The sequence below is a fragment of the Taeniopygia guttata genome, chromosome 30 (assembly GCF_048771995.1).
Source record: "Taeniopygia guttata chromosome 30, bTaeGut7.mat, whole genome shotgun sequence".
Lineage (NCBI taxonomy): Eukaryota > Metazoa > Chordata > Aves > Passeriformes > Estrildidae > Taeniopygia > Taeniopygia guttata.
Window position 1 is genome coordinate 6,525,539 of NC_133055.1, and position 27,107 is coordinate 6,552,645.

Here is a 27,107-nt window from a genome sequence, read left to right on the forward strand (position 1 = left end):
ATTCCCCAGTGTGGATCACCTGATGTCGTTTCAGACTGTTGCTCTGCCTGAAGCTCTTCCCACACTCCAAGCACTTGTAGGGCTTCTCCCCATCGTGAAGCTTCTCAGGGACCACCAGGTCTGAGCTCTGGCTGAAGCTCTGCCCACCTTCCTGACCCAGAGTGGGCCTTTCCTCCTCAGAGCACCCTGGGCTGGGTTTCCAGCCCCTCCTTGTGTGGGATCTCCGGGGCTTTTCCTCCCTGTTGGATTCTTGTTCTGTGGAGTTGCTCAAATCGGCCTCTTCCATGAGGTTGTGCTGCAGAGATTTGTCCTTCCTCGTCTCCATCATCAGCTCCTGCTCTGGGGTAGGAAGGACAAGGAGAGGATGGGATTTGCCTCCGTGCCACAAGGAAGGGTAAGGAGATCCCCCCAGTGCATCCCCGTCAGCAGAGCGTCGGAAGCGGGGCTGTCGTGCAGCCGGGGGCCAGGCTTGGCCGGGAGATGGAGCAGGAGAGAGGGGGAAAGGGGCACTGACTTCCTCCTCACCTGCCTGGATGTCCCAGGGCGCCTTCCTCTTCCTCACAGCCTCCTCCTCCATTTCGTGAAGATTTGGGTATGGAAAATTCTGTTTTGGGAGGAAAACAAGGGATGAGCACAGTGAGTTTTGTACTGGTTTGAAGGCAAACCAGGGGGAGAGTCTAAGCCAGAATCACAATTGAGTAAGAAAATTAAGATCAAGGCAATGATACAGAATCACTGGTTTAAACTCACAGAGTCAGGATATAACCTGGCACCCCGATGGTCAGGGTGGTGGTAGCAGTCTGATGAAATGGTAGCTGCAGTCCGGCTGGAGTGATGAACGTGATTCTGTCAAAGTGGTGCTCCTGTAGAAGGGTCTGGTCTTCCTCTGAAGGTCCAGTGGTGGTTATGGAGCTCTTGTCCTCTGGGAATCCAGTAGGCAAGGTGGTCGTGGTGTTGCAAGGGTGAGATTATATCCAGGTAGGAATGCTTGGTTCCTCCCCCTGGGCGGAGCATCCCACAATGGGATGATGTAATTTTATCAGCCCTGCAGTGACACTCAATGGCCCATTAACAGAAGATGGCCCCTGGAGGGCATTATCAGGGCTGAGCCATGGAAGAGATAAAGAACACTGCCCCACCTGTTGATAACAGTTTATGGAGATGGTGACTGAAAACACTTTTGGTTACATCTGACACTGTAACCTGAAACAGTGAGGCAATCCCTGCTCGGGGTGGGGGGTGAACACCACCCCCCTTACCCAAACTGGCTCAGGTGTAAAACCCCCAGCCTGGGAAGGACACGCACACAGGGGACAATGTCACACTTGCCCTGTCACAGGGGAGATCTCTGTCCCTGTCACTCCCTTGCTCTCGCCCCTTTTCTCTTTCTTTCTGTCTCTCTCCCTCACTTTTACTGTTCAATAAAATCCACTTAAATTTGGTGACCTTTGCACCTTAATTGGGGCAGAGGCATCTCTCTAACAATTTTATTAACCAGATTGCAACATTATTTTGCACAGTGAGTTCAGGGCGCTGTTGTCTGACCCCAAGTGCCTTTGACAACAGCCTGGTTCCCTCCTATGAGGAGGTTCTGCCTCTTTCTGGAGGAACTCTTGGAAACTTGGATGCAGCTTCCTCTGAGAACTTTTGGGAGAACTTATGAGGAAAATGGCTGTTGTGGGTGGCCAGTGTAAAGAAAATATATTCCTCTCCTTCCCTGAAAAGTTCGTTAAAGTCACTGGAGGAAAGGGAGCAAATCATACCAGTGAGACTGACCAGGATCAGTCACCCCAAGGTGAGGAACACAAGGCTACTAAAGTCCTACAAGAAGCCCAGCTCAAGTAGCTAAACTCCTGAATAATTAGTGAATTCGCAGGCTTGGGGGCTTTTCCAAATATGAGAATCATTATTTTCTTCGTTCCCGTCACCTTTGTGACAGCTACACAGAGCTTTCCCTTCCTTTTAATAATCTGTATTGGGCCAAATTTCCATGTCTCTTTTTTGGAACCTGCCAGCATCTGAGTTGGAGCTGTGCTGGAAGTGATGGAATTTGGAATTGCCACAGAATTGCTTCTGCTGCTGGTTTATTAATGTTTGGGATTTGTCTGTGTTTCCAGCAAAAGTGACTTGTGGGAAGAGCAAATCTTCCTCATGGCATTTTATGTAGGGTTAAGTTTAATTTCTGCTGAGTTTGTTTTGTCTTGTGCCCAGGGGATGCTCAAGGGCTCTCTGGTTTTGGTTTGGTCCTAATTTTCTTCTGATTTGTCTTTATCACTTAAAAACACCTGAAAAATGACTAAAAAGAGTATTGATCAGAGATGTCAAAAGTCCCACCATTTAAGCGGTATCTGAGATAGGATTTATGGTTTGGGAACGTATTCTGGAGGATTTGTGGGTTCTTGGGGGATATCTGGTAGTATTCTCCATATGTTTGCACTCCAAAAGCCAAGGTGGATTGCTCTGTCACCTCAAAATTATTCAATCCCACTGGAAACCCCACAATCTTACCCCAAAATTGCTCAATCCCACCTCAAAATGGCTGGTTCCCACCTCAGTCCCATGCAAAAATTACTCAATTCCACAGCCTCTAGGGTGAGATGGGGTTGGAAGTAGATCGGGAGAAGTGAGATCCAAATTTGAGGTCTTGGGATTAAGATTGTGTGGGGCTGGGTGGTTGTGCTTTATTTTGATAGTAAATAAAACTATCAGAATTATTGATTTCTGTCCCATTCATTTTCTGTCAGTTCTGGTTTGCTTTTCAGAGTGCCGCCTTCTCAGCTGATTTTGTTTGTGACCTCCTGTCCCAGACTGAAAAGCAAGATGTGTTCTATTTGCCATCTGTGTGACAGTTGTCCTGTGCTAAGTGGGCAGTTTTTCCTTATCTCTTCCACAATCAGTCCCCCCTCAGGGGAGACATCTGCTGATAATGGGCTATTGAATGTCACTGCATGACTGATAAGAACTGTAACATCCCATTGTGAGCTGCTCCGCCCAGAGGGAGGAGCCAAGCATTCCTACCTGCATCTAGTCTTGAGATTCTGGCCCACCAACACAGCTTTTTCTGGGCTGGATTTCTCAGAGGAACAGCTGCCTCTTCCTCTTCAGAAGAAGACACCCTTTTCTACAGGATCACTTCTCCAACAGAACCACACCTGACACTGCAGGAGGACTGCAGCCACATTTCCAATTGGACTGTGGCCAACACCCTGTCCAACAGAGTGTCAGGTTGTATTCTGGCTCTATCAGTGTTGTTTTTGTTTACTGCATTGTTCATATTTTCATTTTCTTCTCTAATAAAAAGCTGTTATTCCTGCTCCCATATTTTTACCTGAGAGCCCCCTTTAATTTAAAATTTATAACAATTCAGAAAGAAAGAGTCTACATGTTTCCATTTCAGGGGAGGCCCCTGCCTTCCTTAGCAGACACCTGTCATTCCAAACCAAAACATCTCCTTTCTCTCCTGCCTTCTTTTGCCTGCTCTGTTTCTCTCTCTGTGTCTCCCTTGACCCAGGGCAGCTCCCACCAAAGACCCTACCCTGATTTAATTCCCAATCCATGAGCTATGACAACCATGGGTGAAGTTATGAAGGCTGGTAGTGAAATGTCACTGTAGGATACTGCTACACTTGGCTTTTGGCTCTTCCATAAGAGCTTTGCCTTCAAGGTCAGGAACATCTTTTCCTGGCTGGGAACTGGAATTCCACACACATGGGAGTGTGTGCCATGGATCCCAGAGGGGCAATCCTGAGGCTCCCAGGGTGCTGCTCCTGCCGTGCCTCCCAAGGAGCTGTGCAGGGCAGGGGACAAGGTGCAGCAGCTGTGTTGGTGCTGCAGTGCCACAACAGCCCCTGGTTCCAGGAGTTTCCGCACTGCCAACAGCGGTTCCTGGGTTCCATGATGCCCTGCTGTGTCCCCATGGATATTTGGTGCCATGAAGTTCTTCAGTGTCACAATGGCCACCTCGCTCCATGAGCTTCTGTAGTGTCCAAATGGCCTCCTTGGATGGGCAGTGTCACCATGGACCATTGGCTCCATGCAGCCCCGCTGGGTCACCATGGACGCCTTGGTTCCATGAGGTTCTGGGGGTGTCTCCATGGTCTCCTTGGATCCACAGTGTCACAATGGACCACTGGATCCACGTGGCCCTGCTGTGTCACCATGGCCCTTTGGTTACGTGGGACCCCAGGGTCACAATTGACTCTTTGCTTCGTCATCCAATGGGAGAGAACTGTCCTTCTTCTCCAGGGGCCTACGGCCAAAACTGGGATTCCTTCCCCAAATTTTCTTATATGCAAAGATTGTTCCCCGATGAAATCTGTGAATAGAAACAGGTCTGGCTGCCTTGGCCACCCAGGGGCCACCTCTCATCTGCCTTTTAGACACTGAGTCCGTGTGCTTTTGTTGCTTAAAAAGCATCCATCTCGACCAGGCACCCATGGCCAAAATTTGGGATCTGCCTCCCAAATTCCCTATATACAAAGATAGCTCCCAGAAAAATGATGCCAGGACTGACAAGTCTGGCTGGCCTTGGCTTCCTGAGGTCTGGCACTCATGTTCCTCTGAAACACTGGGGCTCTGTCATTTCCTTCCTAATGAAAAGAACTCTTCTTCCTGTCCAGGCACCCATGGCTAAAACTGGGATTCCATCTCCAAAACTCTGTACATCGAAGGATTTCTCCCAAGTGAAAGCTGCCAGGTCAGACAGGTCTGGCTGCCTTTGGCCTCTTGGGGGCTTCTTCTCATCAGCTTTTGAAATACTGGGGCTCAGTGCTTTCCTTCTAATGGAAAAGAACCTTCTTTCTTCTCAAGGTGTCCATGGTCAAAACTGAGATTCTTCATCCCAAATTCCATATATCCAAGGATTACTCCATGACAAGAGTTTCCAGGAGAAACAGGTCTGGGTGGCTTGGCCTCACAGGAGCCACTTCCTCTCCTCTCCTCTCCTCTCCTCTCCTCTCCTCTCCTCTCCTCTCCTCTCCTCTCCTCTCCTCTCCTCTCCTCTCCTCTCCTCTCCTCTCCTCTCCTCTCCTCTCCTCTCCTCTCCTCTCCTCTCCTCTCCTCTCCTCTCCTCTCCTCTCCTCTCCTCTCCTCTCCTCTCCTCTCCTCTCCTCTCCTCTCCTCTCCTCTCCTCTCCTCTCCTCTCCTCTCCTCTCCTCTCCTCTCCTCTCCTCTCCTCTCCTCTCCTCTCCTCTCCTCTCCTCTCCTCTCCTCTCCTCTCCTCTCCTCTCCTCTCCTCTCCTCTCCTCTCCTCTCCTCTCCTCTCCTCTCCTCTCCTCTCCTCTCCTCTCCTCTCCTCTCCTCTCCTCTCCTCTCCTCTCCTCTCCTCTCCTCTCCTCTCCTCTCCTCTCCTCTCCTCTCCTCTCCTCTCCTCTCCTCTCCTCTCCTCTCCTCTCCTCTCCTCTCCTCTCCCTTAGAAACACTTGCCCTCTGTGCTTTCCTTCTTATACAAAAAACCATCCGTATGTACGGAGAAATGGCAGAAACTGGGATTCCACCTCCCAGATTCCCTATATCCAAGGGTTGTTTTCAGACAAAAGCTACCAGGACAGAGAGGTCTGGCTGCCTTAGGCCTCTGGTGGCCGCCATTTATCTGCCCCTCAAACACCGGTGTTCCGTGCTTTTCTTCCTATGGAAAAGGACCGTCCTTCTCCCCCGGATGTCCATGTCTGAAAGTGGGATTCCACCTCTAAAATTCCCTATATCCAAGGGTTGCTGCCAGCCAAAATCTGCCAGTACCATCAACTCTGGCTGGCCTTGGCCTCTGGTGGCTGCCCCTGCCACACTGGGGCTCGGTTCTTTCCTTCCCGTGGAGATCACTGTGACACTGTGGGCACCTCATGGAACCAAGGGGATCATTGTGGCACCACTGGAGCCCATGGAACCAAGGGGCCATGGTGACACCGCGGGGCCTCAGGGACCCAGAGATCATTATGACTCTGTGGGGCCTGATGGAACCATGGAGACCATTGGACCCTTCAGGGCCTGGTGCCACCAAGGGGGCATTGTGACACCTCAGGGCCTCCTGGAAGCAAGGGACCATTGGGACACTGTGGGGCCCCATGGAATGAGGGAACATGGACCAGGGTGCCTGCGGGTGGACCAGGTTAATCTTCCCTTGTCTCTCAGTGCTAAATAGAACAGGGCTAACAGCAACACCAGCCCCTGTATGATATCATTGGTATTTGGAGTGGATCTGAACCCTTCAAAAACTCGTGGGGCAGACCCAAAGGGATGGTTAAAGGGTTGGGAGAAAATTTCCCCTGGTGTCATTTCCTCACAGTAGGTGCCATTATTAAAGTAACCCCAAAAGCACAGTTAGTGTGTGATAGCTTTGAATCCATGTGCCTGCTTCCCAGAGGAAGTTAAAAATCCATGAATTCTTCCCCTTATTCACCCATAGAACAAACCGGAGAACAGCCACAGCAGCCTTGGCCGTAGGAGCCATGTTTAGATAAGGGCCTGCAAATGGAGAAATGCAGCCACGGTTACGTGTCACCCAAACCAGGGCAGGCTGGAGCACTGGGTGCCGCTTAATGAGGTTTCTGTAGCAGCACACAAAAATTGGATTACTCAAGAACTGTTATTCCCTTTTTTGTTTCTGTGCCCTCGAGCCGCACGTTGGGTGCCAAAATCTGGTTTGTTTTGCAAAGACAGGAGTCTGCTAAGGAAGGAAGGATCCTCCCCTGAAATGCGGGGAAAAAAAAAGTAGACCGCCTCCCTCTGAATTGCTATAAATTTGAAGTTAAGGGGGGCTCTCAGGCAAAAATATGGGAGCAGGAATAACCGTTCTGTATTAGGGAAGAAAATAAAAAGATTAAATAAGCAATGCAGTGAACCAACCTCTAACAGATAGCAATTGAATACATCTTGCCTTGCAATCTAGGACAACAACTCATTCAGCATGAATCACATCCATTTACTGCATGCCCCTTACCCCCAGATATTGCCCACTTGGGACTGACATCCTAAAATGTTTTTTAAAAACTATGGATTTCACTTAATAATTAAACTTTAGTTAAATTTTAATTAAATGAATTAAATTAATTAATTTTAGCATAATAACTATTAACATTTTATTTTGTTTATGCATAAAAATATGATTCAATGTTATAAATGAAAATTTGTCCAGCCAAATGATTATGAAAAATAAAATATTTCTTTTGCAATAAAATTCTATCTAGCCAGCCACAAGGAAAGAACAGAGCCGAGTCCGGGGTCGGCCCTGGGTGTGCAACAAGGAGTCAGCCTCAGCAGAGGTTTTCCTCCATGCCCACACACCTCTATCCTGCCACAAGCGGTTTTTATAGGGAAAATTCCGCCTGAGGCCAAGATTTCAACAATCAGTCTTTTCTTCTATTCAGAGTCCATATGTTAATAGGATTTTCTTTTTTGGTGATGAGGGAGAACAAATCAGTGTCTGGAGTTTGTCGAATCCCTTGATGAAATATAGGGGAATTCGGGAAACGCTGTATTCACATGTATCTGCCTGAGGATTTCTATGATATCCATCTCGGGTCGTTCACGCGAACGATCAGCACCTGGCGTTTCTGTATCTCCCCAGACATGGCCCATCTCCTGGTGAGCTGTACCTTCTTACTTTTAAATCAGTTTCCAATCTACACCCGGTCTCACCTGAGCCTGTGAGGGTGGGGGGGAAATCCTAATACAAAAATGTCTACTCTAACAAATATTAAATATCACATCTATCATATTAGAAATGGCGCGAATTATATCTACTACACACAACAATGGGATGGGATCCATCCAAGGGGGATGAAGGAGCTGATGGATGAGCTCCCCAAGCTGCTCCCCATCATTTACCATCAGTCCTGGCTCACCAGGGAGGTGCCAGAGCACTGGAGGTGCCAGTGTGAGCCCATCCCCAGGAAGGGCTGGAAGGAGGATCTGGGGAACTCCAGGCCTGTCAGCCTGACCTCGGTGCCCGGCAAGGTTATGGAACAGATCACCTTGAGTGCCACCACAGGGCACCCACAGGATGGCCGAGGGGTCAGAGCCAGCCAGCATGGATTTAAGAGGGGCAGGTCCTGCCTGAGCACCCTGATCTCCTTTTATAACCAGGTGACCCACCTGTGGATGTGGGAAAGGCTGTGGATGTGTCCATCTGGACTTCAGCAAAGCCTTGGACACTGTCTGTGACAGCATTCCCTGGAAAAGCTGCAGCCCACGGCTTGGGCAGGTTCCCTCCTGGCTGGGAGATGGAAGAACTGGCTGGAGGCTGGGCCCAGAGAGGGGTGGGGATGGTGCTGCACCCAGCTGGTGTCCAGTCCCTGGTGCTGTCCCCAGGGATCTGTGTTGGGCCCAGCCCTGTTTAACATCTTCACCGATGATCTGGGTGAGGGGATCGAGCCCACCATCCCCAAATTTGCAGGTGACACCAAGCTGGGTGTGAGTGTGGATCTGCTGGAGGGCAGGACAAGAAGACACAGCCTTCAGCTGCACCAGGGGAGGTTTAGACTGGACAAGAGGAAGAAGTTCTTCACAGAAAGGCTGAGTGGGCACTGGAATGGGCAGGCCAGGGGGGAGGTGGCAGAGTCACTGTCCCTCTCCAGTGGCACTCAGTGGCATGGTCTGGGTCACAAGGCGGTATTAGGGCATTGGTTGGACCTGATGATCCCAAAGGTCTTTTCCAGCCTATTTGATTCTGTCATTCTGTGATGATTGGGACACTCTGGGGCCATTGTGACCCTGCAGGGCCTGGTGGAACTAAGAGGACCATGGTGACACTGTGCAGGCCCATAGAACCAGGGCTCCATTGTGGTGCTCTGGGGCCCAATGGAACCAGAGAGTCCCCGTGACACTGGGTCCTGGTGGAACCACAGAGGCCATGGTGACACTGCAGGGCCTCGTGTAACCGAGGGGTTTCACCACTGTGACACTGCAAAACCAAGGAGAGCATTGGGAGAGTCCAGGGCCCAGGGGAACCAAGGGGCCCTTCTGACACTGCGGGGCCTCATGGAACCAAGGGGACATTGTGACACTGCAGGACCTTGTGTAACCAAGGGGCCACTGTGACACTCTGGGGCCTCCAGGAATCTGGAAGGCCCTTGTGACACTGTGTGGCCTCGTGGAAACAAGGAATCCATTGTGACACTGAGGGGACTTGTGGAACCACAGAGAGCATTGTGACAGTGTGGGACCTCATGTAACCATGGGGCCTTTGTGACACCCTGGGGCCCCATGGAACCAAGGGGCCACTGTGAAACTGCGGCACCAACGAGAACATTGTGACACTGTGAAGCCCCATGGAACCAAAGAGTCCATTGTCGCATTTTGGGGCCCCATGGAACCAAGGAGTCCAGTGTGACAGTGCAGGGCCTGGAGTAACCAAAGGGACATTGTGACACTGAAGGGACACATGGAACCAAGGACATCTTTGCAGATGACACCAAGCTGGATTTGAGTGTTGATCTGCTGGAGGGTAGGAGGGCTCTGCAGAGGGCCCTGGAAACGCTGGATCCAGGGCCCAAATCCATCAAGGTGAGGTTTAACAAGTCCAAGTGCCGGGTCCTGCACTTTGGCCACAACAACCCCTGCAGTGCTACAGGCTGGGGACAGAGGGGCTGGACAGCAGCCAGGCAGAAAGGGACCTGCGGGGACTGATGGACAGCAGGCTGGACATGAGCCAGCCGTGTGCCCAGGTGGCCAAGAAGGCCAATGGCTCCTGGCCTGGATCAGGAATGGTGTGGCCAGCAGGAGCAGAGCTGCTGTGCCAGCACTGATCTGCCCCAGCTCTGCACACAGACATTGCTGCTGCAGCTCCAGAGAAGGCAACAAAAGGGCATCTCTGCAGAAAACTTTGCTGGGAGATCCTTGAGTTCCTTTAAAGCCACCGAGATCACAGCCCCTCCTTGACAGTCTGTGGGCACAGGGAAGGTGGAGGTAAATAAAATGAAAAACTACACAAACAATGGCTTTATTTTGTTGACAAGATTTAAAAAATAAAACGCAGGGGAAAAATGAAAAAAAACCCACAATCAAACCCAAAAGAACTATCAACGATTATATATATTACAATTTATTTCTATTAACTGGTGTCCCTGCTGCAGCCCCAGCACTGCCACCCCCAGGACTGTGCCCGGCCCCGAGAGCACTCAGGCCCTGCAGCAACACCATGGCCACCAGGGCAGCGGGGCAGGGCCACGGGAGCAGCACTGGCAGCACCAAGTGCTGCTGCTCCTGGGCACAGCTGCTGTGCCAGCACTGATCTGCACCCAGCTCTGCACACAGACATTGCTGCTGCAGCTCCAGAGAAGGCAACAAAAGGAGTTGCCTGCAGAAAACCTTACTGGGAGAACATTTAGTTCCTTTAAAGCCACTGAGACCACAGGCCCTCATTGACACAGTCTGTGGCACAGGGAAGGTGGAGAGAAAAAAAAAGAGAAATTACACAAAAAATGACATTTCTTTGTGGGCAACATGAAAATGTTAAACAAAGAAAATAACCTCCAAGAGGAGAACAAAAAGAAGGATCAAAGATAACTTTTATTTAAAGTGATGGGCAGAAATTGGCCAGCAGTTTAATGTTTCTGAAAGCATCCAGTCATCAGTCTCCACACTGCAGCCTTGAGCTCCTGGTTCCTCAGGCTGTAGATGAGGGGGTTCAGGGCTGGAGGCACCACCGAGTACAGAACTGACAGGGCCAGATCCAGGGATGGGGAGGAGATGGAGGGGGGCTTCAGGTGAGCAAACATGACAGTGCTTAAGAAAAGGGAGACCACGGCCAGGTGAGGGAGGCAGGTGGAAAAGGCTTTGTGCTGTCCCTGCTCCGAGGGGATCCTCAGCACAGCCCTGAAGATCTGCACATAGGAGAAAACAATGAATACAAAACAACCAAATCCAAAAGACATAGAAAGAGTAATGAGCCCAAGTTCTCTGAGGTAGGATTTGGAGCAGGAGAGCTTGAGGAGCTGGGGGATTTCGCAGAAGAACTGTCCCAGGCTATTGCCATGGCACAGAGGTAGAGAAAATGTATTTGTCATGTGCATGAGAGCATTGAGAAAGGCACTGGCCCAGGCAGCTGCTGCCATGTGGGCACAAGCTCTGCTGCCCAGGAGGGTCCTGTAGTGCAGGGGTTTGCAGATGGACACGTAGTGGTCATAGCACATGATAGTCAGCAGGAAATACTCTGCTCCAAGGAAGAACAGAAGGAAAAAAACCTGAGCAGCACATCCTGAGTAGGAGATGTCCCTGTTGTCCCAGAGCAAACTGTGCATGGCTTTGGGGACAGTGGTGCAGATGGAGCCCAGGTCGCTGAGGGCCAGGTGGAGCAGGAAGAAGAACATGGGTGTGTGCAGGTGGTGGCCGCAGGCTACGGCGCTGATGATGAGGCCGTTGCCCAGGAGGGCAGCCAGGGAGATGCCCAGGAAGAGGCAGAAGTGCAGGAGCTGCAGCTGCCGCGTGTCTGCCAGTGCCAGCAGGAGGAAGTGGCTGATGGAGCTGCTGTTGGACATTTGCTGTGGCTGCACATGGGCACCTGTTCATGGAGAAAGGACAGGGACAAGTCAGGAGAGGCTGTTTGGAGCCAAACCTTGGCCATTCCCTGCAGCCTGTCCTGCTGGGACTCACCCACCCTTGTTCCTGCTCTGGGAAAACCTTCACCCAGGTCCCTGCCTGAGCTCCAGCTGTGCTGGCTGAGTGTGCCAGGAGCAGTGAGGCCTGGGCGTGGGGGCTCTAAAGAAGCCATCCCTGCCCTGCTTCCCTGGGTTTGTGACCATGTGGCAGAGGGCAAGGCTGGATATTCAGGATTTGTCAGGGGAATAATTCCTATTGCAGGAAGGCTTGGTACCATCTGCACTCACACTTCTAAGGGAAATAGATGGCAGGAGTTGGTTTTAGGAATTATTTTCCTACCCACACATCATTCCTAACTCTCTGAGGTCAGAAATCCCCAGCATTCCTGCTGCACTCAGAGTTTGCCACTGAGAGATGTGAGAGGCAAAGGATTCCCTGTGGCTGAGGGCAGGTGAGGGGCTGGATGGGCTTGTTCCCCCAGCACTGCTCTGCTCAGCCCCCTCTGCTTCCCTGAGCATCTCCCTGGCCTGGACATTCCCTCCTGAGAGGTGCCTTGTCCCTGCCAGCGCTCACAGAGCCCATCCCACCCTGTGTGCCCTCGGCCCGGCCCTACAGAAACCTGCCTGTGTGCAGGCTCTGTGTGCAGCCTGGGGCAGGCTCTGTGTGCAGCTGGGCAAGGGCAGCTCAGGAGAGCCCTGCTGGGCCCTGCAGAGGTGATGCTGCTGCTGTCCAGGGCTGAGGAGTGGCTGAAGGCCCTTTGGGAGGCTCCCAGCAGAGAGACTGACCACCCAAAGTCACAGTTCCGGAGTCTCTGTAAATGTTCAAACATTCCTTTGATGATCCTGTGTGTCCCTTTCAACTCAGAATGTTCTGTGATTCTGGGATTACAATTCCTGTTCTGCTTCTCTCATCCCCCTTGCCACAGTGTTAGAACAGTAAAATAAAAATCAGACCTTTATTGGAAGCTTCCACGTGTCCCAGTGGGGATGGGGAACACCCAGCCCATGATTTCAGCAATTCATTAAGGTTAATAATTAGTATATTTAACAGGGACACCCAATAGGAGTTTCAGTTGCCCCAGTTACACACCTCTGGCTCAAACCATTGGAGTAGGTCCAAGGGCTTCTTTGCCTCAGGTTTTCTTATCACTGCTCACATTTAAAAACCAAAATGGTCTTCTTGTGGGTTCTTTCCCTGATAATAAGACTATATAGCATTTAAAAAATGTGTTTAGACAGGTTATTGTTCTAAAATCTAAGAGAAAAGTAAGGAAACATATTAGAGTTAATTAAGGATTATAATTACATTAAGTATATAATAGTAGTTAAGTAGAGTTCATTAAGAGTTTAATAGAGTGAGGTAAGGATTATAAATTTATAATTACATAATAGTAATTTATGGACCTACAGATATATGAAAAATGTATAAAAAGCAAAATTCTTCATGTCATCACCCCAACATTCCCATCCTGCTCCAAGCAGGAAATTGAAAACACTCTCAGGAAAGCCCCTGACCTTTACAGCAATCCCAGGCTTACCTTCTTTGGGAAGTGCCCTCCGAAGCTGTGCCCAGGCTGGTCTGGAGCTGGGAGCAGCCCTGCCCCACCCAGCCCCTCTCAGCAGCAGCACCTGCCCTGCTCAGGGTGGCTCCTTCCCCCCACAGCTCCTGGCCAGCGCTGGGAGCAGCTCCAGGGCCGGCTGAGAGCTGTCCCTGGCAGGCAGCAGAGTCCCTGGCCCAGCACAGCGCCCTGGGCTGCAGGACCCTGCTCTGCAGGACAGCCCTGGGCACCCCTGGCTGCTCTGCACAGGAGATGAGCAGAGAATGCACTCACAGGGTCTGTGGGCATTGGGATGTTCCAGCTTTAGGAGATCTCTCCAGGAGCTGCAGCTGCATTGTCCTGCAGCCAGAGGTTCCTGTGCCAAGGGCTGGCAGTGATTCTGCCCCAGGCACTTCTCAGCCCTTCCCAGCCCTGACTGATTGAAGCTCTCTGTGCCTCTGTGCTGTGCCCGGGCTGGCTGCAGGCAGTGCCCCAGCCCTGCTGGGCTGGGAGAAGAGCTGCTCAGCAAGAGAAATGTGCTTTTGAAGCTCTGCTTGGTTACCAGGATCACCCTCTGTGCCAGGAGCCCGGCCCAGCTCAGCAGCACAGACACAGCACAAGGACTTTAATGACCCTCTGGGGCTTTGTGCTCAGGCCCTGAACATCAGGCCCTGAGAGGGAGCTGCACAAACCTCTCCAGAACTCCAAGTCAGAATCCAACTCCAAAGTTTCTTGGACTTTTAATGGGTCCCACTGAGGGACACGACTGAGAAAGTGTCCCCAGGCCCCAGGCAGAGCAGAGAACTGGAGGCACTGATGACAGGTGGGGACAAAGAGAAGCCAAGTCTTGGTGCCCTGGGGCACAGCAGGCTCTGTGCCACCAAGGGCTGTGAGGAGACACCTTGTCCTGAGGCCCTGGGGCCTCCTGGCACAGCCCCAGCCAGGCTGGGCCCTGTCAGCCCCTGGTCCTGCCCTCAGCATCCCCCCCTAGCCCACATCCCAGTGGCCTCAAGGATCTGCTGGAAGGAGTCCCTTGGTCAGGAATGGCCCTGGGGGCTCCTTCATGCTCCCAGGGACTGCAGGTTTTTCAAAGGACTTTGGGCTTTGCTTTTGCCTTGGAGTGTCTGAGAGCTTTGTGCAATCCTGGCCTCCAATTATTTAGTCCCTGGACAGGCTTTGTCAGTAACAACACTCAGTGGGGCTCATTAATGCTTCAAGGTACTGCAGTTATTTTAAGGTACTTGGTGTTTCTGCTTTGATACAGACTCTGTGAGAGGTTCATGCAATCATGGCCAAAATTATCTGCTTTAACGAGTCCCTGGAGAGCTTTGTACTAACACTCAGTGGGGCTCATTAATACTTTGAGATACTCAACGTTTTTAAGGTACTTTGGATTTTCCTTTCCACACTGGGAGTTTCTGCTATTTTGAGTCTCTGAGAAATTTTTGTTAAATCCTCGCCTTCAGTTCTCTCCTCCAAGGAGTCCATGCGGAGTGGGTCCCATTAATGCTTTGAGACACTTTGTGGTTTTCTTCTGACTTTGACTCCTGGAAAAGTTTGTGCATTCTCCTCTCAGGCCCTGAGGTTCCAGGGCTCAGCTCTAAATGCACCACGGGGCTCATTAGGATCAAACAAGTCCTGACAAACCATGGCTCTGCCTTGATTTCCCTCCGCTCTAATGCATTTCATCAGCAAGATTTCTTTAGTTGTTTTGGTTCGCCGCTTTGATATTTCTTGGGCAATGCATCAATTAGCGTGGTGGGTTCAGTGCTGGCTAATTACCAGTGCACTCACTAGAATATGCTTACTCATTTCCTGCTCTGAGATAGGATTAGGAGCATGTCAAAGTAGGTTCAGAACTTCAAAAGAAAAGTTTAAACTTTTAAAGAAAAGTTTATTAACAGTAACTAAAAGAAAGAGTAATAAGAATCAGAACAAAACTTTCAAAACACTTCCCCTCTCCATACAACCTGACAATGTAAAGACACCAAAGTTAACATTTTCTGTCAGTTCGCTTCGGGAGGGAAGTTACTCTTGATAATGTTATGGAGACTTCTCCACAAGAATACAGTTATCTCATGGCTTTTCATTTCCACAAATAGCAGCTGCCCAGAAAAATCTGTAACTGTCAAATCCCTCCCATATTTTCACAGCTATTCCCAAATCTGTATTTATAGCCCATGTTAACTTAAGGGATATTAGTTTAAAGATGAGCTTTTTAGTGGCAAAGTTCTCTTCATCTATTTCTGAAATCATCTTAATCTGTGGGAACTGCGGTCTTCTCTCCCTGAGGGCACAGGGTCTCATCAGTCTTTCTTTTCAAACTTCTCATGGGATCACAAGTACTTCAAGATTTGCTTACTTTAGCATGAAGGCCTTTACTGAAACAAGTCATCTCCCCATACTTTTCAATGCCTAATAGGGAAAAAGAGAGTCTGATGTATCAATGACATCCTTCTCCATAGCTTTAGCAGCAGATTTCAGCCCCAAGATCAAGGGGGCATCTCCTCATCCCTCCCATGTGGGACTCAACTTCCTCTTCACTGACCTCAGTGGGTTCATGTTGCTGCTCTGTGTGCCTGCCCTGTGTCCTTTTCTCTCACTGGAGGGAGGATGGCAGCACTGGCAGAGTCAATATCTGCCCGGGGCTGCAGATGGTTCCGTGAGCCCGGCCGGGCTCGGTCCTTGCGGCCGGAGCTGTTTTCCCATGGAGGTTTCTGCAGCGGCTGCGCTGGGGCTGTGTCAGGCTGGGCCGCGCTGGGGCAGGCCAGGATCTCAGCAGCCAGGCCAGAGCCCAGCAGCAGCACGGCCGGGGCCGATGGCTTCTCCTCCCCTGCCCGCTGGCTGCGGGCGAAGCCCAAGGGCGGCAGAGCCTCGGCCGAGCCGGCCCGGCCCGGGGCTGCTCCTGGGGCCCGGCGGATCCCGGCTGGGCCCGGGCTGGCGGCGGGGCAGGGCTCGGCAGCGGCCAGATGTCAGCACCCGCAGCCACGGCCCGGCCTCGGCCCCGCGGCCTCCCCTGCCCTGCCCGGCAGGGGCGTGGGCAGTTTCCTTAGTGGTTTAACAGATTGTCAGCTCTCAAAGCTAATTACTGATTGTTTTTTTGTCAAAGAAGAAACTTCTAGAAGCTTCTCTCAGGACATCACTTCCATGATAGAAAACCACCACAACAGTACAAAGCACAGAGCTCCTTTTTTCATATGTAGTGGTCATGTGCCCGAGGCCTCAGAACCCCTCCTTGGGAGATCTCTGGGCTCTCTCCAAGGTATTTTCAAATGAAAACATTCAGCTCATAGTCTAAGAAAATCACCAGAGGACAGGACCAGCCTGACCTATCTGTCCTGGCTACTTTTGTCTGGGAGCAGTCCTTGGATATACAGAATTTGGGAGGCCAAACTAATTTTCGCCATGGACCCTGGACCAGACGGCATGTTCTTTTCCAGAGGAAGGAAGGAAGAGAGCCCCAGTGATTCAGGGGCAGATGAGAGGTGACAACCAGAGGCCATCTAGAGCTGGCAGGTTTTTTTCTGGGAGATACCCTTGCATATAGGAAATATTTTAGGGAGGATACCAGTTTTGAAAATGGGCATCTGAAAAGATGGATGGTTCTTTCCCATAGCAAGGAAAGCACATAGCCCCAGTGTTGCAGCATTTTTGAGAGAAAGAGGGCATGAATTGTGAAAGTTGAGCTACTCCAGGCTAGGCCTCAGATTGAGGCCTGGTGGGGCCTTCAAATCCTCTGACGCAGTTAGAAATTCAGAGTTTGTGGCGCAGATAGAAAATAGTCTTAAGGTGTTGTGGGGACCACTGGGTGTGAACTAGTATAGGTTTTATGGTGTACAGTGTAGGCCGTTTTAAGGAAAAGGTAAACAATGTTAGCCTACCAATCAGAGTGTCTTTGTTTCTGTAAACTATGTGGAAGCTTATATAAACTACCGCCTGATTTTGAATAAACGGAGAACGTTGCATTAATCATATTGATTGGATGTGCGTTTGTCTTGTCCAGTTTCCCGTTTTCCTGAGATTCCCAGGCTTTAAGTGGCGCCCGGACCAGGGACTCAGGAGGCTCCGAAAAGGCTGCCAAATTACTTTTAGAGTAACGGGCAGTCGGGTTTGAGTCGCGCGACAGAAATTCAGGTCCAAATCGCCTCATGGTGACGGGACCGGGATCCCAAATTCACTTTTTGTGAACGGGGATCAAGTGGAACGGAGCAGAAGTCTCCAAACTCCGAATTGGGCCGTTCCCAACGGGAGGAAAAAGACTCTTCGCATTGTTGTTTGTTTGCGAGAGTCCGTGGAGCAGTGGGAAGACCTCGGCGTTCACAAGAGACCCGAACGGCGGGGGTGGACGTGGCCGAGGCCGGGAAGCTGGAGCGGGGTTGCTGCCTTGCAGAAGAAAAGCGAGAGCGGAGCAACCCGCGGAGGTGAGGTAAGCCGCGGAGACAGAGAGAGGGTGAAAGGTTCACCATGGATGGAGATTTACAGGCTTCAGTGCGGCTGCTCTTTCATATTCTCTCAAAGAGAGCTGAAAAAGTTAAAGAAGCGATTTAGAACAGTTGGTCCTTTGGGCAAGAAGCAAAGGCAAGCTGCAAAAACCTTCGCTGATTTTTAGTGAAACCGAATGGCAAGAGTTGGGGCAGCTGCTTTGGGATGCAGTGATAGAGGGCAAAAAGGACAAGAAAACACTATTAGAGCTTGGAGGTGTTTGGAAGAAAGTTTTACATACCTTACAGAGCATGGCCGCGGAGAAAAAAGCAGCGGAAGCTGCGATTCAAGCATTTGAGCAGTCCACATCAGAACAGATAGAAGTTCGAAAGCCATCTCGGGTTGAAAAATTTTTTAATGTTTGTAATATGCGGCCAGTGCGGGGGCAGAAAGCTCCAGTCAGCCCCTCTGTCAGGGATGTTGTCGCTCGTTTGGAGGGAGGCGCGGAGCCAGGCGGCACAGGGCCGGCCGGCGCGAGACAATGCAAAGATGCGGCCGCGCCCGGAGCGGAAGTGTGCTCGCAAGCGGCGGATGTTAACAGCTCGGCGGTCCCGCGGAGTGAGGCAAACCAGGAAGTGGCCCTCCCGGGTCCCTTGGGAGGCGGGGAGACACCTGAGGAGGCAGGCGGAGTTGGTGACGAAACAGGGCTGAGTCAGGAGGAGGAAACCGGGGGCGGAGATCAAGGCAGAGACCAGAGCGGAGACGGGAGCGAGGCGGCGCCGGCCCCTCGCCCCCCCGCAGCGGCAGCGGCGGCGGCTGCCACCAGTGCGTGCAAACGCAGAGGAGCGGCTCGCCGGTACCCACCGGCGGCAGCGGCGGCCAGCAGCCTGGCGCGGCTTGGAGGGGCTGGGCACCCCAATGCTAGCGGAATGGCAGAAGTAGCCACCCAGACAACACCAGAGCAGAACCCTGAAAATGCCAGTTCCCATCCCACCACGGTAGCACTGCGCTGCCCCCTCCCACCGAGCTCAGATTCTGATGACTCAGAACCAGACCTTTCTGTTGTCAATTGCAGCAGGGACACGCGATCATAGAACAAGATACAAAGACCAAATATGTTACAGAAAAAAATAGCCCGCCTTGCCACCCTCTCAAATCGTCAGGCTCAACCAGTGGAACCTTCCACTGGCCAGCAATTGGCATCGCCAGCAGTTTTAAAAAATCCATTGCAGTCCCGATGGGCATCAGTTGTGAAAGATGCTCTTTTAGACGGTGACTGGAAAGCTGCCAGCTCCCTGGCTTGTCCTGTTATAGTGTCTAATGGGAATGCCATCTGGGAGCCCCATGACTGGAAAATCCTACAATCAGCTAAGCAGACAGTCACCGCTCATGGGATCAGATCAGAAGCAGCCAGGAACATCATTCAGTATATATTCACAGCAGATGTGCTTTGTCCTGGTGATTCATCTAACATTGCATCCCTGCTCCTGACACCTTCCCAGTTTCTCATGTTTGAAAGGGAATGGAGGCGGTTGGCAATTGAAGAGGCCAACAAACACACAAATGTGGGAGACCCCTTTTACGGAGTCCAGCCAGATATGCTGACTGGGCAGGGACCATATGCAACCAATCAGGTACAACTTACCTTTCCTGTTGAAATACATAAATTGTCACAGCAATTGGCCCATCAAGCTTTGCTTTTGGTACCAGACAAGAAAAAGTCAGCATCCTATGCCACCATAAAGCAAGGAGCCACTGAACCATTCGGACAATTTATTGATAGGCTGTCAGCTGCTTTGAAGGACGCACCTGACGTGCCACCAGACGTTCAGGAACATTTATTCCGATCCCTTGCTTTTGAAAATGCTAACCCACACACAAGAACCATCTTAGCCACCCTTCCTCAGGGCTGTCCAGTCGATGAGATGCTTGTCAGAGCCACACGCGCAGAACAAAGCAACCAAGCTGCAGCATTCACCGCAACCATCCAGGATGCAATTCAACAACAAGGACACATCATTGCAGCTGCTTTATCAAGCAACAATACAAGGAGACAGAAGACGTAATGAAAAAGTATAGCAATACTGAGTGTTTTCCAAGATACCAAGAAGGATGGACATTATGCAAATCAAAGTTATTTCAAATACAATGTGGATGAAAATTACTGTAAAAAAAAAAAGATAGAAATGTTAATAATGATTTAATTGCCAAAAATGTCTTTGAAAACAAAGATTTGAGAAAAGTCAGTCAGATGGAATGTTGGTATTGAGTTCACAATTTCTGATTTTTGAATTTTATAGATAATAAGATAAATTATAATTGTCAAGTTTTTGTAGGTAATGATAAGATAAGTAATGATTATTACTAATGTTATATGAATGCTTTGGAAAAATTGTTTTAAACTATTTTAAACATTTCTTGTTGATAAGCTGATCATATAATGTAAGTTGTCTGATTTTTGTGATAAGAATTATTATTAAGATGTTAAGGTATTGAGGTGTTGTTTTAATATTTACAGTCAGTTTTCATATGTTTTATTGTCTTTCTAGGTGATTGATTGTAAGATGTGTTTTTCAGGATCCTGTGTGTTTGATTTTTTAACTACTCATGTGATTTCTTTGTCCAATCTTTTATGCAGCTGTAGTTCATCTTTTTTTACAAATTTATAGTCCAAGTTTTGGTTCAAGATTTCAGACTTCAAATTTTCAGATTTCTGAAGAAAAAGTTTGTTGTATTTAGAGAATTTTTGTTTTAAAAAGAAATTTTAGACAGGTTCAATTATTTGATGGTTTGATAAATTTTTAATAATAAGGTTTTTTACTTATAATTGTTATTTCTAAGATTTTTGTTTTAAACATATCCTCCAATTAGAGTTCGAGCTCTGGCCAAGCTCTGGCTCTACGTGGATGGTGTGATTGACCCAGCTGTTTTCTGCATCAAAAAGTATTCAAGTCCTTTTGGCTTGACAATTTGACCATATAGGACAGCTGAGCCTCAAAGGCAGTTTTGGAGAGACATGATCCGGACATGTTTTATCCAAATCTCTGTTGTTTTAAGGTTTTTCAGCTGCTGCAGACTCTGGGATGACAATTTGATAGTGTAGCATTTGGTAACTGTGATTTTATATGTAATATTGATTGTGTATTATTTGATTGATTTTTATTTGTTGTTAGTTTCTTTACTATGTGCATTGTTTTGTTCTTAATGTTTTTTCATGTTTATAACAAAGATGTTGATATTTCCATTTCTTCATGCAAGTTTTAGGGAACAGAATTGAGAGAGGACCTTCCAGTCCCTGTGGGGGTGTTGGGTTTGTTTGTGTTTTAACAGGTGCAGAATCTGGATAGATTTCAGTAAAAAATGTAGAACTTATCAATTGCAAGAGGGCACTGATCTCTCCACAAGTGAATCAGAAGATGCACAGCAAAAGTGGATTGTGCAAAGATTTGTGTTTCACCCACAGAAGATCGTGGGCTTTGAGGTTTTTTTTTTTATATAAGTGTGTCTTTAATGATGTTATAGAATTTTTTGCTAAGTTTTAATAAGTTTTAGTAATGCCTGTGATTTTTCTGTTCATCTTGCCATTGTCTTTCAATGGCAAAAGAAAAAGAGGCAGGTCCCAACGTGGATCAACAGAAATTCTACTTGAGTGAGTGTTTTTACCCATCCAACCAAGAAGTCGTGTGATGGACAGGACAGATGCTCTTGCTGCATTGATACAAAAAGGCAGAAACAGAATTTTAAAAATAGATGAAAAAGATATCAACCCGCAGTGATAACAACGTGAACAACAACAGTTTGCCTGGAACATCCCGTGATGAATCCAGTTCTGATGAAAATTAATTTTGTAGAGTACAGAAAAATAAGTTGAAATATAAGTGTGAAGTTAGATTTATCAGAAGTTAGTTTATTAGAAGTTATAGTTTATGTTTAGAATTAAGTTTGTTTCTTTTATGTTAAATAGGGCATTCAAAAACCTGAGAAGAATGTGGTGGGCCTCAATGTTTTTATTAAGCAGTGTTTTGGTTGTTGAAGTATCTGGAATCCTTGACATTGACAAAAGAGAAAATATGTGGATCACTTGGGCCAAACAAACCAGGCAAGATTCATTCTGCCTGTCGTTAGCCACACCGTCTAACCCCCTTTCGTACTTGTTTAATTGGAGTCTCGTTGGGTCCCATGGCAGAGTTCAAAACTTGGACCCGAGCTCAAATAAATTTAAATAGCACTCTGGGAGCGCAAGCTGTTGCATTTGTGCAAAACCTTAAATTTACTGATCACAGTCTTCAAGAATTCGATCTTTTGGGTTCTGTCCCAGGAAATTATTGTTTGATATTTGGATCTTATGCTACCAAACCAACTCAAGAAAATGGAAAATTGACACATTACGACACTTGGTTGTCTCCCAGATCGCCATTGTATTACAACTATTTAGAATATTGTAACAATTCGACTCAATCTGTGACACCGCCAAGAGGTGGTGCAGGAAAACTGCCCCCAGGAACCTTCCTCATTTGTGGGAACCGAGCCTGGTCAGCAGTCCCTCAAAATGCTAGGGGAGGCCCATGTTATATCGGTAGGTTGACGCTTTTTGCTCCCTCCATACATCAGGTTCTCGAATTGCCTCAGAAGACTCAACGAGCCAAACGCAGTGTTCTCCAAATGGACCCTAATTGTAAAGATATAGTGTCATTGTGGGGGCGTGCCTCTGTAGTAGTAGCCTCACTTTTTGCCCCAGGGGTCGCCTCATCAAAAGCGCTCACACAATTGAGAACTCTAGCCTGCTAGACAGGAAAACAAATTCATATCACATTTAAATTGATAAGTGAGCTTGCTGCAGATGCAGACGATACCCATCATGCGGTTCTACAAAACAGAGCTGCAATTTATTTCCTTCTTTTAGCACAAGGACATGGGTGCGAAGAATTTGAGGGCATGTGCTGCATGAATTTGTCTGACCATTCTCAATCGATTTATAAACAGTTAACGCAATTGAAGGACAACATGAAAAAACTTACCATAGTGGACGCTCCATTTGATAACTGGCTCAATTCTTTAGGTTTTTCTAGCTGGGTCAAAGACTTAATTCGTTTTGGTATTGTACTTCTTTTTATCTTTATAGTTATTTTAATTGTTATACCGTGTTTTTTACAGTGTGTGCAAAAATTAGTTCATTGTGCCTTCACTCCAGCCTGGGTAGCTCAAAAAGAAAAAGAGGGAATTGTTGCAGCATTTTTGAGAGAAAGAGGACATGAATTGTGAAAGTTGAGCTACTCCAGTCTAGGCCTCAGATTGAGGCCTGGTGGGGCCTTCAAGCCTCTGACGCAGTTAGAAATTCAGAGCTTGTGGCGCAGATAAAAAATATCTTAAGGTGTTAGGGGGACCACTGGGTTGTTTGGGTGTGAATTAGTATAGGTTTTATAATGTAAGGTGTAGGCCGTTTTAAGGAAAAGGTAAACAATGTTAGCCTACCAATCAGAGTGTCTTTGTTTTTGTAAACTATGTGGAAGCTTATATAAACTACCACCTTATCTTGAATAAACGGAGAACACTTGATGAACCACATTGGTTTGAACCTGCGTTTGTCTTGTCCAGCTTTCCGTTTTTCTGAGATTCCCTGGCTTTAATGAAACATGGAGGGCATGAAGAAGGAGGAAAAGGACAAGACACACCCAATTCCTCCATCTTGTCCCCTCTGAACCCCTCATCTAGAAACCTAAAATTTTACTTTTGCACCCGTGCCACACTTAATTATTACTCTTATCAAACACTCAGAGCTTGTAATTCATCCTGTAAGATTGAAAACTCCTCTCCATGGACAGAGATCACAGACAGTGTCTCTGGGGGCTCTGTACAGGGGGGTTCCTCACCCGTGCCAGGGTCCCAGACCTGCCAGGGCAGCCAGAGGGAAGCCCTGGATTCCCACAGACTTGATGCTCTCCAAGGTCTTTCCCAGCCTGGTTGATTCTCTGATGATTGTGACACTGCAGGGCCCTGTGGAAGCAAGGGGCCATTGTGACACTGCGGAGCCTGGTGGCACTAAGAGGACCATGGTGACACTGTACGACATGGCACCACAGAGCCAAGGGGCCATTGTGACACTGTGGGGCTGAATGGGTGCTGGTGGAACCACAGAGGCCACTGTGCCACTGCAGGGCCTTGTGGAACCATGCAGAGCTTTGTGACAGAGCAGGACCTCGTGTCACCATGGGGCCATGGTGACACTGCAGGGCCCCATGGAACCAAGGGGCCAATGCTGCTCCTCAGGGACTCATGGAATGAAGGAAACATTTTGGACACCATGGTGGACCTTGGGACCAAGAGGCCATTGTGACACTGTGGGACCAAGGAGAGCATTGCTGCCCTGCCAGGCCTTATGGAACCAAAGATCCACTGTGACACTGCAGGGCCCTGGGGGACCACGGTGCCATTCTGACACTGCAGGGCTCAAGGATCCAAGGGACTTTGTGACACCAAGGGGTCCCATGGAACCAAAGGGACATTGTGACACTGGGAGGCCTCATGGAATCATGGAGACCATTGGGACACTCTGAGGCCACATGGAACTGTGGTGACACCAAGTTGTCTGGGAGTGCTGATCTTCTGGAGAGTAAGAGGGCTCTGCACAGGGACTGGACAGGCTGGATCCAGGGCCCAAACCCAACAAGGTGAGGTTTAACAAGTCCAAGTGCCGGGTCCTGCACTTTGGCCACAACAACCCCTGCAGCGCTACAGGCTGGGGACAGAGGGGCTGGACAGCAGCCAGGCAGAAAGGGACCTGCAGGGACTGATGGACAGCAGGCTGGACATGAGCCAGCAGTGTGCCCAGGTGGCCAAGAAGGCCAATGGCTCCTGGCCTGCATCAGGAATGGTGTGGCCAGCAGGAGCAGGGCAGTGATTCTTCCCCTGTGCTCAGCACTGGTTTGGCAGCACCTCGAGTGCTGTGTCCAGTTCTGGCCCCTCCATTTGGAAAGGACATGGAGACGCTTGAGAGTGTCCAGAGAAGGGCAACAAGGCTGGTGAGTGGCTTGGAACACAAGCCCTATGAGGAGAGACTGAGGGAGCTGGGGTTGTTTAGCCTGGAGAAGAGGAGACTCAGATGTGACCTTATCACCCTCTGCAATTTCCTGAAAGGTGGCTGTGGTCAGCTGGGTGTCAGTCTCTTTCTCCAGCCAACAACTGACAGAACAAGAGGACACGGTCTTAAATTGCACCAAGGGAAATACAGGTTGAATATTAGGAAAAAGTTTTTTACGGAAAGGTTGATGAAGTATTGGATTGGTTTGCCCAGGGAGGTGGTAAAGTCACCTTCCCTGGATGTGTTTGAAAAAAGATTAGATGTTGCACTCAGTGCTATGCTTTAGTTGAGGTGGTGTTAGGGCATGGGTTAGACTCTATGATCTTGAAGGTCTCTTCCAACCCAGTAATTCTGTGATTCTGTGATTCTGAGACTCGATGATCCCAATGGGTCCCTCCCAGCTCAGCCCCTTCTGCAATTCTCACCCTTTGGCTCAGCCTTTGTGTCCCCTCGAGGTGCTGGCAGAGCTGTTGCGGACATGGCAGGAGCAGGGCAGCCCCAGTGTTCCCCTGTCTGTGACACCCCAACAGTGACAGCCCCAGCGTTCCCCTGTCTGTGACACCCCAGTAGTGACAGCCCCAGTGTTCCCCTGTCTGTGACACCCCAACAGTGACAGCCCCAGTGTTCCCTGTCTGTGACACCCCAGCAGTGACAGCCCCAGTGTTCCCCTGTCTGTGACACCCCAGCGGTGACAGCCCCAATGTTCCCTGTCTGTGACACCCCAGAGGTGACAGCCCCAGAATTGCCCTGTCTGTGACATCTCAGCAGTGACAGCCCCAGCGTTCCCCTGTCTGTGACACCCCAACAGTGACAGCCCCAGCGTTCCCCTGTCTGTGACACCCCAGCAGTGACAGACAAGTGTCAGACACTGTTACAGAGCTCTGCCCAGAGCTGACAGGGGGAATTGATTAAAAAAAAAAAAAAACAAAACAAAAACAAAACAACCCAAACAAAACCTTACTAAAATTAAAAAAAACCACCTCCCAATAAAACCCCCAACAAATAATAAAAAAAAAACCCAAACAAACCAAAAAAACCCCAAACAAACCAAAACAAAATACAGAAAAAAACCCCAACCAAACAAAATATCAAAACAAGAAAAAGAGAACTCCCAATCAGCAGAGTTGTTCCATCCTTCACTTGTAACATCGGCACTCACACAAGATTCATTGGGCACATTTGCAGAAAAAGCTGGTTTAGGACAGGCTCTCAGCAGAACTGTTCCCAGCTGAGCCAAAAAGGCCCCTGTGGCAGCTGCAGGGCCATTGGCAATGCAGAGCCTCAGGCCAGAGGGGAGAAAAGGGCTCTGAGCTCCCCTGCCCTGACACTGAACCCTGCAGGGCTGCAGGTGCGGGGCGGGCAGGGCTGGGAGGGGGCACAGCCCGGGGGTCCCGCAGAGCCTCCCTGCTCCAGAGCCGCAGCTGCGGCAATGGGACAGCTGCCGGGATCTGTGTGCCAGGGACGAGCCGCAGGCGGGGGTGCCGAGGGCTGGGCTGGAGCAGCTTTTTGTCCCGGTGCGGGGCCATTGCCGCGGGGTTGGGGTCCCTGGGAAGGCGCAGGAGCACAGCGGGGCAGGGTTGGTTTGTGGGTTTGTGGTTGGGATGTTTTGTTGGCGGCCCCGGGCGGGCTGTGCGAGCCGGGAGCGGCCGGCCGGGCCCGCAGCCGGCGCTGGGGCCGGGAGCCCCCGGGCAGAGCTCTGTGCTCGGGGCCGAGCCCCGGGCGGCCGCTCAGAGGCAGCCCCGGCTGCGGGGGTCCCCGAGGGTCCCCGGGCAGGGGGCGGCGGGGGCTGCCGGAGCTCTGTGCCCGGGGCTGGGCGCGGCTGCCCAGGGAGCGGAGGGTGCAGGGTCCCCCCGTGCTGGGGCTGGCTCTGCCCGGCCCAGGGGCTGCGCTGTCAGCCCGGAGCCGCGTGGGGATCGCTCGGTACCGGCAGGGCTGGCAGGGAAACCGGCAATGGGGGGAGCACAGACGGGCAATACGAGAGCCGGGGTGCTCCAGAAGCCTGGAGGTGTTGGGAGCATGGACAGGGGGCACCCATGGATACCCCGGGACCCTGAAACAGGGACCCCGGACAGTGCTGACCCCTGGGACGCCTGTGATGCCAAAGTGGTGAGCCCAGAGAAGGGGAACCTGTGGCATTGCCAGGAGCCCCAGCAGCCCAGAGAGGGGGAGCACCAATGCAAACTTGACCCGCAGCAAGCCAGACAGGGGGGGCCTCCAGGAGCCCAAAGTGGAGAGGCCAGAAAAGGGAAACTCAGGGTTTGGGTTTTGCTGAATCTTGGTTTTTAATATATTTTGGGGGTCTAAATCTTGCTGTTTTCGAGGCTTTTATGGTTACCAGATGACTGGTGACTTTTAGAGATGGACTTGGGCAGTAGGAATTTCTGACACAATGTGCCCATACATGGTTTTCCCCAAACCAGGATTTCTTATTCCCAAACCTTGGCTGGATGGAGAAGGAGTCTGCGAGGAAGAGGAAGACTCCCCAGGTCACCCAGGCAGGTGAGGAGGAATTCAGTGCCCCTTTCCCCCTCTCCTGCT

General features: G+C 50.0%; 1 protein-coding gene and 1 pseudogene across 1 annotated transcript; both read right to left on the reverse strand.

Moving 5' to 3' along the window:
- The window catches only part of LOC140680996 (uncharacterized), a 608,239-nt pseudogene that overhangs the window by 338,487 nt on the left and 242,645 nt on the right, over positions 1–27,107 (reverse strand).
- LOC140680969 (olfactory receptor 14J1-like) lies at positions 10,539–11,515 on the reverse strand. The gene has a single exon (XM_072919857.1). The coding sequence runs from the start codon at positions 11,469–11,471 to the stop codon at positions 10,539–10,541; it is 933 nt and encodes a 310-aa protein (XP_072775958.1). The 5' UTR covers positions 11,472–11,515.